At 34.7% G+C, this 15,167-nt stretch overlaps 3 protein-coding genes across 3 annotated transcripts; all 3 read right to left on the reverse strand.

Moving 5' to 3' along the window:
- Positions 1–8,778: 8,778 nt before the first annotated feature.
- ColSpa_11269 (cytochrome P450 monooygenase 1) lies at positions 8,779–9,833 on the reverse strand (the record flags this gene model as incomplete). Its single annotated transcript, XM_049277481.1, has 3 exons — positions 8,779–9,053; positions 9,119–9,792; positions 9,814–9,833. The coding sequence occupies 3 exons, from the start codon at positions 9,831–9,833 to the stop codon at positions 8,779–8,781; spliced, it is 969 nt and encodes a 322-aa protein (XP_049133438.1).
- A 1,800-nt stretch (positions 9,834–11,633) lies between these two features.
- On the reverse strand, positions 11,634–12,258 carry ColSpa_11270 (uncharacterized protein; the record flags this gene model as incomplete). The annotated part of the gene is made up of 2 exons (XM_049277482.1): positions 11,634–11,834; positions 11,911–12,258. 2 exons carry the CDS (start codon positions 12,256–12,258, stop codon positions 11,634–11,636), a joined length of 549 nt encoding a protein of 182 aa, XP_049133439.1.
- A 1,025-nt stretch (positions 12,259–13,283) lies between these two features.
- ColSpa_11271 (uncharacterized protein) lies at positions 13,284–14,091 on the reverse strand (the record flags this gene model as incomplete). Its single annotated transcript, XM_049277483.1, is given in 3 exon segments — positions 13,284–13,763; positions 13,883–14,068; positions 14,083–14,091. 3 exon segments carry the CDS (start codon positions 14,089–14,091, stop codon positions 13,284–13,286), a joined length of 675 nt encoding a protein of 224 aa, XP_049133440.1.
- Between the last annotated feature and the right edge of the window lie 1,076 nt (positions 14,092–15,167).

Genomic DNA, 15,167 nt, shown 5'->3' on the forward strand with positions numbered 1-15,167 from the left:
TAGCTAAGGATCTTAGTCTTGTCCTAGTTAATGTCTAGCTAGAAGATAAAAAGGCTAAAGGTATTTTAATAGGTATTGATCTTAAAAAAGAGGGCTTAGTGTAGGTTATAGTGGAATCTGAAAGCTTAGCAGTAAAGGTTATCTTAAAGTATATTAAATATAGTATGTTTAGTATTAATGCCTTTAAATATAGCTTTTTATACTTGTTTTTATTAAGTAGTTTAGTTAAGTGTAGCTTAAAGTTTTTTTTTTTAACCTTATTTTAGTAAAAAGAAGTTTTTTTTTGTTTTATAATAAGGTAAATATAATATTAAACTAAGGAATATTTTCTTTAAGCTAGCTTATTATACCTAAGTAGGTTTCTAAGGCTGTTATTAATAATAAGAACTTGATTTTCTTAAATGCTGTAATATAGTTGTTTATATAAGTAATTTTATTACTATTAATAATGTAACTAAGGAGTTTAATACTAAGGTATCCTATAAATGACTTTATTGTTAATAAGTAGAAGTAGTTTTTTTTAATAATTTTAAGAATAATCTTAAGATACTTAGTGTAGTTTTTATTATTGTTACTAAAGATAATAATATTATTAATATATACTTTTATAAACTTTTAATACTTATAGAATAGTTAGTCTATATATTTCTATGTAAACATAGACATATTTTTAAAGCCTATAAGGATAACATAGAACTTTTTAAGCCTTTTAAGAGAGATAATAACTATTCTGTCTTAGTAGGCTAAATAGATAAGTAGTTAATAGAAAAAACCTGTAGCGTTTAGGACTATGATTTTAGATTTACTTTATATAGTACTAATAATATTGTCTTAGTCTAGAAGAAGATATATATTAAGTATAGTAACCTTGTTAAGTAGCCTAAGGTCTATAACTAGTTATGTTTTAGGCTTGTTGTTTACTATGTAATTTATAATAAAAGTTAGGTAAGTAATTAGGGCTAGTTATCTTATCTAGCTTATCTTTCTAGCCTTATAAAGTTTATTATAATAGTCATTAAGGAAGGCCTTATTTGTGTACCCTAAGGGTATAGCTACACTAGCGTCTTCTGATTTTATTATCTTTTTACTAAGTTAACTTATATTTAGTTCTTGTCTTTTATTAGGATAATACTTTTGTTTTACTATATATTAAATTTATCTAGGATTTTAGTATATACTTTTATTTATTAAGGGCTATTTACTATAATAAAGACTTTTTAGCTAGACGTTTAATATAAGATATTTACTAGTTTTAATACTTTATAGTCAAGGATTATATATAGGTTAGGCCTCTCTGTTATTAGTTAGGCTCTTAAAGAATTACTTTTTGCTTATTTACCTGGTTTAAGGATACTTAGTAGGTTTCCTAACGGGTCTTGTAGTAGGTATATTGCCTTGGCCTATTTAACATAGTATATATTAGCTTATGCTTTTTTATTAGTAATAGTCTCTAAGTGTTCTTTTAGGTAAATAATAAGGGTACTAGAGTTATTGTTTTTTATAATAAGGCGTTTTAGTGTATCTTATAATAGTATAGCGTTTAGTATATTAGGTTTTATAGCATAAAAGTAGTATATATCTTTAGGATCTTATAGTTCTTTTATTTATAGTAATAGAAAGTTATTAAAGTTAACTATAAAAAAGACTTCTTAACTTAGTAATATAGTGACCTAGTATATAGCTTAGACTTAATGTTTAACTAGTATTAGTTGTTATATAATCTGGACTAGTACTATAAGGTTATATATAGATTAGAAGGTAACTTATAAAAGTATAAAGTTAATCTTGATTTTGTATTTAATATAGAATAATATATTTAATAATAGTCTTAAAGCTAAGTAGTTAATAACTTTAGCTTTTATATAGAAGTGTTTATCTATAGAATTATTAGCTATAGTGCTAGGGATATAGAAATCAAAGAAGACTTTTCTTTTAACTTAGACGCTTACCTTAACTCTGTTTAGTGTACACTAGTAATTATGATTCTACTTTATATTCTATGTAAATATAGTAATCTAGGCGTGGTTTATAAGGGTTATTATACTTTTTGTATTAAGGTATACTTCTATTGTTTATTTCTTTAGGTCTAATGTAATATTAAGCCTTATATATGTTACTATTATTAGGTTATTAAAGATATTTGGTTATAGGTTAGCCTTTATAATTAGATGATTTTAGGCTATGTAATAAATGTTTTTATTACTTTTAGCGTTTAGTAGTAAGGTAAGGCTTTTTCTAATACTAAGGGTATTACTAGTAAAGGAGTTATATATATTAGATTTATTAGTTTATTTTTTATAGTATATAATTTAATAAAGTTTATTACTAATTTTAAAAAGTTATTATTATTTTTTTTGTTTTTACTTTTGTCTTTAACCTAGTATCTTTAACTTATTAGGTTACTAGTAACCTTTTTAGTATTTAGGTTATTCTTATAGATTATACTCTTAACCTAGTAAGCATTAATGCCTATACCTATATCCTTAATATATAGTTTCTATAGCTGTTATGTCTAGTAAGGGTAGTAGGGAAGGGGTTGTTACTAGTCCTGGTTACTGAATTGTTGCTCTTAGCGTATAGGTTAGTATAGTAGCTGATCCTATATGCTTAGCAATAAGTATTTTTAGCGTTAAGGTTAGCTATAATTCTTTCTAAAGTCTTGTTGCCCTAGGTATTTTTGCTTTTTCTATAGCTTTACTTATTATCTTTATAGCTATATTTTATTGTTATATAGTTAATATTTAGCCTTATCTTTATAATATATACCCTTATTATTTCTTTTACTATTCTCTTTTTAATCTACTAGGCCTAGGTCTAAAAAGTAGATTATTAGCTTTGTTTTTTCTTTAAGTATATCTTAAAGTACTTACTGTTTTTCCTTAGCCTTAATAAAATATATATTAATTATATTGTTTTCTTGTAGCTTTAGATATAGTAGGCGTAAACATAGGTATAACGTTAATCTGAAATAAATAAGTAGTTAAAGGTTAATAATATCTTTTTATATTTTAGTGTAAATAAAGGCTATTATAGTAAAAGTCTTAATTAGTTTTTTGTTAAGGTTATCTTAGGCTATGTATAAGTATATGTTAAACTAATCTTTAGTAGTACTTAGATATAAACTAAAGACTTTCTTTAAGGCTATAAACTAGTTATTAAGACTAAGGGTAAGTATAATTTGCTTAATAGTAAAGAGTTATTTTTAATACTAAATAATAATAGTTTTTTATAGAAGTTTAAATAGCTTTTAGTATAAAGTGTTCTTTATAAATTCTATTATAGCTTTTATTATAATTAATTATATTTAGAGGTTTATATTATAGTAATAGACTTATTTTCTATTAAAGAATACTTTTTTTTAAGGAATTTATTATATAAAGTATTAAGTTAAAAGATTTTATACTTTATTAATCTTTATACTTAGGTAGTTATTTATAAGAATAATGTTATTATTACTATTAGGGTTAATATATTTAACTATATATTATAAAGAATATTAGTAAACTTACTAATAAGTTATATAAATATAATATCTAAGGTCTTGGTTTGTTAGACTATATAGGTTGACCTTGGCGTATTCTAGGGTTCCTTTGTTGTTGTTAGCAGGGAGCTACCTAGGTAAGTAAAGGTCTAGTGATCTTTTATCTTACCTATTAGTTCTTATGTAAAGTTAACGCTAATTAAGGGTATTAGATATAGTAAAGACCTTACTTTGTTCTTTAATAATCTTAATATACTTTTAGTTATTAGAAATAGTAATAAGGCTAAGTCTCTTAACTAAAAGGGGGTTTAGTACTGTTTTTGTAGTAAGTTATTTACCTTATGATCTATAGCTATAATAATAGTCCTAGGCTAGTTACTTAGGCTACTTTAGTCCTCTAAGATTAAAGACATATTATTAACTATGTTTTTGTCTCTAAGGAGCTTATTTTAGTGTATAAGCTAAATAATCTATTTTATTATTTATAGGTACTTCTTAATTTCTTTTTTAAGATTCTACTTAAAAAGGTATAATAGTAAAATATAAGTTTTATTATTAAAAAAGGGAATCTTATATTATTTATTGTTAAAGTTAATATACTAAAATACTATAAATAGTTAAGTATAGTTCTATTAAAAGTTATTTAAGAGACTATAAACTAATAGTTTGTTTAGCTTTTGTTTAATAAAGCACTATATATAGTAGATATTTTAGATATAAGCCTAGGTTAGTTATGCTTTATAGCGTAAAGTTAGTTTAAAAATTTTGTTTTTTAATTTACTTAGCTAAGTATTTGTTGTTACTATTATAGTAGTAATAGTATAGCTAGCTTAATTAATAAAAAGTATTTAGGTATATTTATAAGGTTTTAGATTTAATTATAGTACTTTAGTCTCTTAGGTCTTATTATTAGCTATACTTAATATTAGCTTTAATATAATAGTATATAGAGTAAGTTATTATATTATTACTTTTATTAAGCTAAGGTTTATTTCTTAGTTATTTATCTTAATAAGAGATAAGATTTATATAGTAAATTTGTTTCTTAATAAGAGCTAAGGAATAAAGTAGGAGGTTATGCTATTACTTGTTACCTCTCTGGTAAAGTAAGTCCTTTAGAGGAGTAGTTAGATCTATTATGTAGTCTGATAGACCTTATAGTTAATGTAGTGAACCTGCTTTACCAAAGATAAGATCTAGAAGATAGAGGTGAAAGAAGTTGATTCCCTTAATGACCCTGTAGGAGGTCTACCTTATATACTGGTAGACCTCCTGTGTCTATCGGTAAGGGTAACACCTAAGGAGAAAATAGTACTCTATACTATAAAAGTAAGCTTATTGTCCTAGAAAACTATATAGCTAAGCTATAGCTTCTCTACGCGTTTTATAACAAGCTAATAAGGGGATACTTAAAGGTAACCTAGACTATTAAAAGGATTAGCTAAATGTTTTTCTAGAAATTACTAAAGAAAAATATAAGAGAATACGTTAAGATATATATAATATATTAAAGGACTAAGCTAAGATACTACTTACCTTATAAGAAGCTAATACTTTTCTCTTTACTAAGCTAACTATAAGAACATATTTCTTTTAATTTTATTATAAAGCTACTTAAGTTAAAAGGATTCACTAAAAGCACTTATAATAATATCTTAATTATAGTAAATAAGCTTATTAAATATATAGTTTATATATTAATAAGAGAGACTATAATAGTAGATTAGCTAGTAACTCTCTTAGTTAAAAAGGTCTTTTTATAATTTAGTATTTTAGTAGTAATAGTATTAGATAAGGAGTTACTATTTATAAGCTACTTCTAGGTAATAGTATATTATTTACTTATAATTAAAAAGAAACTTAATATAGTATACTACTTATAGACTAATAGGTAAATAAAAAAACAAAACTAGAATATTAAGTACTTCTTATAAGCCTTCTATAACTTAGAGTAAGATAACTAGGCTAAGTAGTTACTAATAGCTAAATTTGTCTATAATAAGTTATAGTATAGTATTATTTATGTAGTACTAGTAAAGGTACTTATAGGATATCTTTTATAGAACCCTTATAACGCTAAGCTAGAAGGTTAAATCCTTATAGAAGTACTAATAGCTAAAGAAAGAATAAAGTAGCTATATAATAAAAAGGCTACTACTAAAGAAACACTAAAGTCCTTAATAAAAGCCTATAAGAAATAGTATAATACTAAAAGGATAAAAGTAGAATTCTAAGTAAAAAAAAAGGTCCTATTATTAGTAAGGTTTATTAAATAATAATGTTAAAATAACAGCACCAGCTGGTTGTACAACACGCACGACTCAGGGACATACATTATGGCAGAGGGCACAGACTAGATATTCAGCTCTTGGTTAACCATTGAGGGGATCAAAAGTATATTCATGCTGAACTGACTTAGGGACATACAAGATCATATATCTCGTGTACGAAAGCCAAGTCTTGTAGTTAGGAAGATAATCACGGAAAATATATCTTTGGTTCACCTTAACTTTAACCCGAGTATGATCGTACAAACGGGTTCTCTCAGGAAGAGAGAATCCATTCAACAAATAATAACTATTAAAGAAGCTATTTAATAAGTACTTAGGCCCCTTTATAGTTATATAGATAATTACTAAAAGAAAAGCTTATAAGCTAAATATAAGGAGAAAATATTATATTTATAACGTGTTCTTTTTATTACAGCTAGAGAAGTTCTATAGAACACTAGAGGAGCCCTAGGAGATACCTATTAAAGAAAAGGATATAAACGTCTATAAGGTTAACTAAATTATTACTTATAAGGGACTAAAATAAAACAAATAGTATCTAATAAAATAAAAAAGGTATAAAAAAAAAGAGAACTTATAAGAACTATAAAAGAATATAAGACTAGAGCTATAATAAGTCTATAAGTAAAAGGTTATTAACAAAGTACTAGTAAAAAAGTAATTTAAAAAACTAGGTAATATAATAGCTAGTATTTTATACTATTTTTTATAGTATTAAGGCTAAGAAATAAATATAGCTTAAAAGGCTAAGTATTTTAAGAACAAAAAAAAACAAAAACAAATAAATAAATAATAAAAAAGAGAAAAAGAGTAGTAAAAGGATAATAAGGCCTAGGTATTAGTCTTATTATCCTCTTTGTTCTTCTTAGTACTATAAGTATTAGTAGAGTTACTAGTATTAAACTTAAGCTTACTAATATACTAAGAAAATATTAAAAGATTAATAAAGTACTAAAAAAGTACTAAGAGTATATATAACTTAGCTATAAGTAATAGTTTACTTAAAGAAGAGAGTACCTTAGGCCTTTATAGCCTTAGTTTACTCTTAAAGAAAGGCGTTCTAGGCCTTAAGAGCTATAGTAAACACTTTAGTTAACTTAGCTAAGGACTTAGTAGTAGTAGTAAAGGCCTTAGTAATAATAACCTTATATTAATATAAAAGCTACTTCTTCTTTTTCTCTTTAGCTTAACGCTTAGTATTAAAAGCCTTAGTAGTAAAGGCCTTTTTTTAAAGAGCCTTTTTAGCTATAAGCTAAGCTTTCTTAATATTATTTTAGTAAAAGTTAATAATAGTAAAGTATTAGTAAGGTATTAAGGGATATTGTATTTTCTTTAAAGTAAAAGCAATAAAGATATTATTTTTTTTATAGAGTTCTTTAAAAATGTTTTTAAAGGTAATAATAGTAGTAGTAATAATATAAATAGCCTATTAATAGGTTAACTATAAGTTACTAGTTATAGAAAAGTAATAACTTATAAAAATATACTTTTTACCTTTAAAAGTAATATAATAACTATACTTATTACTAGCTATTATTAATATTAGACTAGAAACAAGGGACTAAGAGGGTACTAAGAGGGCACTAAGAGGTAAAACACTTACTAGTTATCTCAAGGTAGTAAAGAAACTTGTTTAATGCGTCTAGGAAACCTAGGTACTAGTTAGCTATCTAGCGTAGGCAGTAGTAATAAATAATAGCGTAGATAGTAGCGTTGTTGTTATTAAGGGGGTACTGTAAGACACTAGTAGTATCAGTAGTAGTAGTAGCGGCGAAGGGAGTAGCAGTAGTAGCGGTAAGAGTAGTAGTAGTAGTAGTAGGAGTAGTAGTAGTAGTAGTAGATATAACGGTAGCGGTAAGGGAGCTAGGGGCTAGTAGGGGTGTTATTAGAGTTAAGCGGTAACAGTAATGTTAGTAGTAGTAGTAATAGTATAATAAAAAAACAAAAAAATAATAATAAAATAAAAGTATTTATAAAAAAAAAAAGGAAAAAAAAGGAAAAATAAGAAAAAGAAAAAAAATATTAATAATAAAAGGCTATTAATTTAGCTAAATAAATAAATAAAAGTAAATTATAATAATAACTTTAGCTTATAAAGACTAGTTAGTTTAGTTAAAAGAAGAAAAGTAAAGGGGTACTAGTAAAAGACTAGTATTTTATTTAATAAATAAAACTTAATATTATAACTATTATAAAAGTAGTATAACTTAAAGCTTATAACCTAAAGAAATAAAGAAATAGCTTAAATATTAGCCTTATATCTTAAAAGGATAATAAAAGAGCTTAAAGCTATAAAAAGAAAAGGTATATAAAAAAAACAAAAAAAATTATATATTAAAAATAAATAAAAGGTCTTTACTATAAAGCAAATAATCCTTATATCTAGAGACTAAGAGATTAAAGGCTTATACCTTAAATCTAAGGTAATTAGACTTAACTATATGGTAGTATAAGAACTACTAGCTAGGTTAGGAAGTAGTAGATATAAGGGTAAGGCAAAAGGGAAGTAACTAGCTAGGGAGATAGTTATTGACCTAGTAGTCTGTTAAAGCCTGGAAGAGTTCCCAGACTCTTTTGAAATATGGGAGCTAATAGGTAGGGCAGCAGAGGAGCAGTAGGGACACCCTCAGAGGTCCTAGGGACAAGACTTTAAAGGGGGGGATCATGTTAGGCGCCTAGAGGGGAGGGGGGGGCACTAGCGCAGCACTAGTGGGGCTATCAGCAGGGTAACTGGGGGCCATACTAGCACATAGTCAAGGGATTATAAAGGGATTCTAGCTATATAGCTAACACAGACTCTAACAACAAAGGTTAGCTACTGAGACTAACGTTAGAGAAAGGCGATAGTATAACGCCGCTAAATTAGTGTTATAGCTAGGGGAACTGGGCTTAGTTAAGGGGGGGGACCTGGGGGCATATAAGGAGTAGCTGCGGCAGACCTAGGGGAAAAGGCAGATTGGAATAACAGTCAACACCCACCCCTACCTGTGCCCATCGCCGACCTCGTTACTCTGTACGACTCCAGCCTCTGACACCGGGACAGGCATGCTGGCCGTAGCCAAACGTCATGAGGGAAGGGTGTAGTTCCACGAATTGCCACTTGCTCTCCTGCCCCGGTTCGCTTCGCAGTTTCAAAAACCTGTCCGGTATAAATTTTTCTGGCATCGAAAACAGCTCAGGATCATTCGTCGTATTCGCTGCCACCGAGACCGTGGCACCGGCCTGGAGCACAGTCCCGTCTGACAATGCGAATGTATGTCGCACGTGGTGCTTCATCCAGTCTTCAGTCCCGCTGTTCGTTAGAACTTTTCCTTACCAGATGACGGGAAAAGAAGGAATTACTTACGCCAATTCAGGGCATGAACTCGTTGACTCTCTTTGAGAAAGCTATCCGTCAGCCTCAGCTGGTAGAACGTCGATTTCTGCCAGCCATTCTCCTTGACCACGGAGATAATCTCTTCCCTGAGCGCGGAGACCAACCATGGGTGCTCACACACGTCGATGACGGCTTGTGCCATGACCTCCCCGGCAGTATTGATGGATACCACGCTCAAAGCGAGTTGGACATGAGCAGGGTCGAACTTTTGCTTCCAACCAACCTCCAGGATCCAGGAAAGCGCATCCATGGTCTTGGGAGCCTTGTCTCCCTGACTTAGACTCTTCATCTCCTTGATGCGTTTCTGGGTTTCTGGGGTGATGATATTTCTGGCATCGATGACTTGCCGTCTGAGCGCTTTGCAACTAGGTAGGAACCACTGAAGCGGCCATCTTGACGTCTTCGGCAGCCGGTTGAGCTGGAGGACAGCTCTGTAGATTTGAAAGGTGTGGTCCTTGGCAATTTGCAGCCATCTGCTGTCGCGAGCGAAGTCACGGCCCAGGAATACTCTCGAGCTCATCCTGGCCGCGACCTCTTGGACATCTTTCTTGATGAGAGACACGCCACGTTGAGTCGTTGCCAAACACCTCTTGAAGCACTTCACTTGCCTCTTCTGCCATACACCCGGTGATGAAGCCCAGCCGCTTTGTTAGCTTTGTCCTGACTGTTCTTGGCAAGATGCCATCTCTGCCCTCGAATGAATCCTTGTGAGCCTCAAAACCTCGGTATGGGAGGCCAAAATTGTTGAAGAATTCTAGCTCAGGTCTTTCCTTTATCTCGTCGGCAACAGTCCTCCAGGAGAAATATTTGATGATGTCCTTTCTGACATCAAGGATTTTATGCGTGAGACGAAGCTGCATTCAGCAGTTCCTTATGGCGTTGTGCTGGAACAACTTGGCCTTGCTGGTCCCAACTCCCCTTCAGCCAAACAAATTGCGCACGAGCCACTAGTCCAGGCGGTCTTCGATTATAGAGAAGGCGAACGTGCCGACAGTGGTAAGCTTGGAGATGCTACTATTGTCAAGGTCATGGTGTCTCGTGAGAGCACATCTCATGACGTCGTTCTCGAAATCGCGGATGATCCATCGCGGGATCCTCTGCTTACGGCCAAGCTGCAAAGTTCGTTGTACGGTCCGCAAGATCCGGAAGTATTTTTGAAAGCATATGAAGGTGTTTTGAAAACGCTCTCTGCGAATACAGCGCTACGAACAAAGGATATCGCCTTGGATTTGTAGATGATTGAGAAATGAAACTTTTAGGTAGGCAAGGATACGATAACAATGCACTAGACGAGCTGAGTATAGTCAGTGTCATATATGACAACAAGGCTCAGCCTTCTTTGGAGCAGTTCTTTGTATGCATGTGTTTTTTCCAAAAATGCCATTTTATTTACCACAAAAAGAACCCGTACACGTCTCTTAAACAATTGAAGCATGGGAACAATTTTTCGGACGAAGTGTTCATCTTCACTCGGAAGCTTTTGGCATATCTCCATAGTCGTTAAAGGAACAGGAGGATGCTACGAAACGTTAACTACATAATATGTTAGTATGATAGTTAAGGATTTTAACGAAACCGACCTGGATTTGTCGAAGACGATTTTGGGGGTCTAATTGAAAGCGTTTATGCCCTAAAATATCCTTTATACCTAAATTCGCCTTACAATTTTACAAACACGATGTCTACTTCTTTGCTAGACACTTCTACGTCTACTGCTAGAGATCCGCCATCTTCAACCGTAATTGAACGGCCTAGCGTTCCCTGTACATATATTCCCCACGCACCGGCCGAGAGATTCCGAGCAACAGGTCTCACATTCACTGATCTGTTATCCCACGCTCTTATGGTCAGAACTAGCAATTCCTCCTCATCGTCCCAATAAGCTCGCAAGCAATCCACACCATGAGAGAGAAGAACCTCATCTATCCACGGCCGAGACCCAAGCATCTCAGAAGTCCATGGCGTCTCCCACATAATCTTCTGGCCGTCCTTGACGTTGAGTCGCGCGTAGCCGATCGCCGTATTACCAGTGAAGGGGCTCATGTGTACCCAGTCACCCTCCTCACTTACTCTGATATCATTCCTCGGGTAGAAGAGGCCACCCCTCTCCCATGTTGGTAAAAGCCGTGAGTCGGCGTACTTTAGAAGACTCTTTAGCTCATTCTCCTTTCCGATTTCAGAAAGCCACAGCACTACATAACCGAGATACGGCGACGTAATCGAAAATGGACTGGTAGACAGTTTTGCAGCCTCAGCTCGAGCTTTATCGAGGATGACTGACGCACTATGTACGGGGTTTTCAGTCTGCGTAAGCTTTCGGTATTCCAGAGCCACCAAGCGGTCCTGCAGCCGAAACTCGCCATTTATGGACATGATGAAACCCAAAGCTTGTTTTTCATACGAGGTGTAAACGAAATCTGAGTTCCAGGAGTTCATGAAAGCATTGGCCCTACTCACTGGGTCAGTGCTCAATCAAATACCGTAATTAGGCATCGACAACCAACCACGCAACTGAAGATACACCCACCGGAGGCCGAATCCGATCCTGCTTTAAGTAGAGCCACTCGGCGTAGAGTCCATCAGGACGCAAGAGCCCTCTATCCGCGATCGCCTTCTTGTACTTCTCGAGGACGTGACTCACGGTATCAACGCCGTCGCGGACGTCGTTGTACCGCATCGCGATGATCTATAACAAGTTAGCGAAACCGCAAAAGCTTAAGTGTTGGCAAACGCGAAGTGCATGCCGGAAACTGATTGCAAACAACGAACACAACATTGGGCTCGCAGCAGACACCGACCCAGTTGTTGCGTTCCATCTGCTTCAAGATCACCTCCTGTATACTCCGGTTGTCGTAACGGTACGTCTCAGGACCGAATCCCCACAATATAGGAGCCCAAGTGAAGGTGATCGACCCCGGCTTCTCGAACTCATCGTCGTCGAAGAGCATCGCGTACAGGCTAGTCATTAAAAGCAAATGGCCGCTGTACATGATGTTCTCCATAGCAACCGGATCAGCCCAAGGTTTTCTTAGCTCTGTGATATCCGGGTCAACGAGCTTGCCTGACTGGCTGTTAAGATACCAATAGCCCCAGACTTCGGGACGAAGCATCTTGTGAATGATGCGCCGCAAGAGGGGTTTGAAGATGCTTCTGGCAGCCGGTAGGCGATGATAGTGAGCTACGGCTGCCCCATAGGACATCTGAGCAAGCTGATATCGGTAGGCGTCAGCAAATTCTTGGCAAGCTTCTTGTTGGGATCCCATTCTGTGCCATTCTCCATCGGCCTGGGTTACGAGATTGTGAAAGTGGCGCAGATGTCCTGCCTGCTTATAATCAAGTTTCTCGTATTTAGAGAGATCGATTTGGAGTTGTTGGTCATGAGGAACCATTGTTTAGTTAATTGATTTGTAAAAGGAAAAGTGGCATCGTCTGTCTAGTTCGCGAAGGTATAGAATTGAAACGATTCAGGTTTGTCTGAAAATAAATTCCTCCCGTTGTCTTTTTATGTATTTCGAAGAACTTTGTTGTGATACGCAGTGATGACCGTGCGCAATGCGCCTACCTATCGTCTGGATGGGCACGAAGTGGGTGGACGAACTTAACCCACCTTGAAACCCAGAATCTGATATTGCCACGGGGTTTAGAAAGTCTGATATCGCGAATGGGCTAACAGATGAGCTGGGTGCCTTTTTAAGAAAGGCTGAGCGACGTTATATTGCGCATGGTTTTCATCTAGAAAAGGGGGGGGGCACATAGTCCTCCTAGCAACCCGTTCCGGAACTGAAAGGTGAGATTGACTGCGAATATGTGAATGAACCGCTGTCAGAAAGGGATTGATTGCAAACATAGGTCGTGTATTGAACAGAAGGATTATCTTAAGTTGCTAATCCTCAGCTTTTCACGAGCTAAAATGACCCCGCGCACTGAGACAATGGAACGAACCTTGCGCCCCTTGGCTGTGCCACGTTACGCCACATTACCTTGAGGTGAGCTGCCACATTATCCTTTGACGGTGCAGTGCGTAATGTACAGCAGTATTACGAAGTGACGCGCGCAGGCAGTAGAGCGAAACAACGAAAGCCATAAACCAAACTGACAAGATGGACAACGAACAATAAGAACAAGCAAAGTTAACCTAAACTATATACCCGGGGGACACAGGCGCCGCTATAACAGCCAGACCCTTGTAATAGTTGTCCCTATCACCACAGAAGCCGTGTACCGAGCAGCACGCCCTAAACTGCGTCCTAGTGCACGTCTTGTTCCCTGCGTTGTTGGGCCTGCACTCCCTGTTTGTTGACGGGCTGTCTACGTTGGGCTTGTAGTTGCCTGAGTGGTAGTTCCTGGGTGCGCAAAAGTCTGACCTGGACCTGTAAAAGCCGTAGATGCTGCAATAGCCGCCAAACTGCGGCGTGCACATCGTCTTACCGTAGTCTGGGCTGTATGTGCCGTCTTCCGTTTTGGACCTGCCGCCGCCGCCGCCGTCGTCATCGTCATTATTGCCGCCGTAGTACTTGGGCCTGCTGCCGCAGAAGCCAAATGGCAAGCAGTAGTCGCTGAACGCGGTCCCCTGGCAGGTGACGCCGCGCAGCCAGGTGCCGTCGGCAGAGGGTCGCTTGGGGTCACGGGGGCAACGTAGGCGTTATAGCTAAGCCAGAGGTTAGTGCATGCTTTATTAAGGTATGTGTTCTACTCTTATAGCTTGCTGGTGGCTAGGTTAAAGCGCTGGTTCACTATGAAGCAGTTGTTGCTGGGCGTAATTAGGTAGTAGGCGCTGTACTGGCTGATGGTGCTGCTTTGTGTTGGGTTGGTGGGTGTGGCGGTTTTGTAGTAGGTTGGCGAGCCTGTTGCGCTGGGGGCAGTTATTGTCGCGTTAGGTTTAGGTGCTGTGCTGCCTAGCGATCTGTTGAAGAGCACCCCCTGTATTAGTATACCTGGTACATGGCAGTGGCGTTAATTTTGCCTGGCTGGGAATTTTTTGAACTTGCCCTTTGTATACACGCTGCCCTGCAGTAACGCTAGAACAGCTTCCCTGGATGTTGTGGTACTAGCTAAGGAACTGTATAGGCGTAACGGTATAGGTTGAGTTAGAGTATCTTTTGGCAAGTTGATTGCTGGCATGATAGTCAGCGTATGGATCCCTTTAGGAGTATCCAGAAAATCACTAATGTCCTTGAAAGAAAAAGAATTACTATGTTAGGTGGTCCTAGATGGTGTTAAGTTTATATAGTAAGGGTATATAAAGTAGCTTATTAAAAAAGTAGCTATTATTACCTGTAATAACCTGTGTATCTCTAGTAGAAATGTTATACTTATTTAAGAATAATTCTTAGTATAGGGATAGTGTCTTGGTTGAAGTGTGTTCTGGGTTGTTATATTTACGTGTTAGACAGGTTGTTGTAGGTGAGCTAGTTTGTTAGTGGCTGTATTGTTTGCCTTTGGTAGGTGGCTGTTGCTGTTATAGATAGGCCTGTTAGGGTTTAACTGGTAGTAGTTATGGAAGTTGCCTCTCTTATATATAGAGTAAGAATAACAGGGGGTTATTCATAGATAAGTATATTATTTAAGTAAACAATAATAAATATATCTAGGAATTCTCTTAGAACATAGTTAATTATTATTTAAAAGGTAACAGGTATATTAGTAAGTTTAAAGGGTATAATAAGGTATTTAAAGTTACCTTTTTAGGTACAAAAACATGTTTTTTATTCCTTACTTTCCTTTATTCTAATTAGGTTATAGGCTTCTTTAAGGTTAATAGCTATAAACTACTTAATATAATATAGCTAGTCTTATAATTCTAAAATGAAAGGTAATAGATAGTAGTTCTTAATAGTAATATTATTAAGTTATTAGTAGTTAACGTAGAGTTATAATTTACTGTTCTTCTTTAGTATAAATAGAATAAGGTATCTTATAAGAGATATTAATAGTTAAATATAACCTTTATATAGGTTTTCTTTAAGGTATTTATTAAACGCCTTATGTTCTGTTTTATTTAGTTTATAGATTTTATAGA

The sequence above is a fragment of the Colletotrichum spaethianum genome, assembly GCF_022836535.1.
Source record: "Colletotrichum spaethianum MAFF 239500 DNA, contig44, whole genome shotgun sequence".
NCBI lineage: Eukaryota > Fungi > Ascomycota > Sordariomycetes > Glomerellales > Glomerellaceae > Colletotrichum > Colletotrichum spaethianum.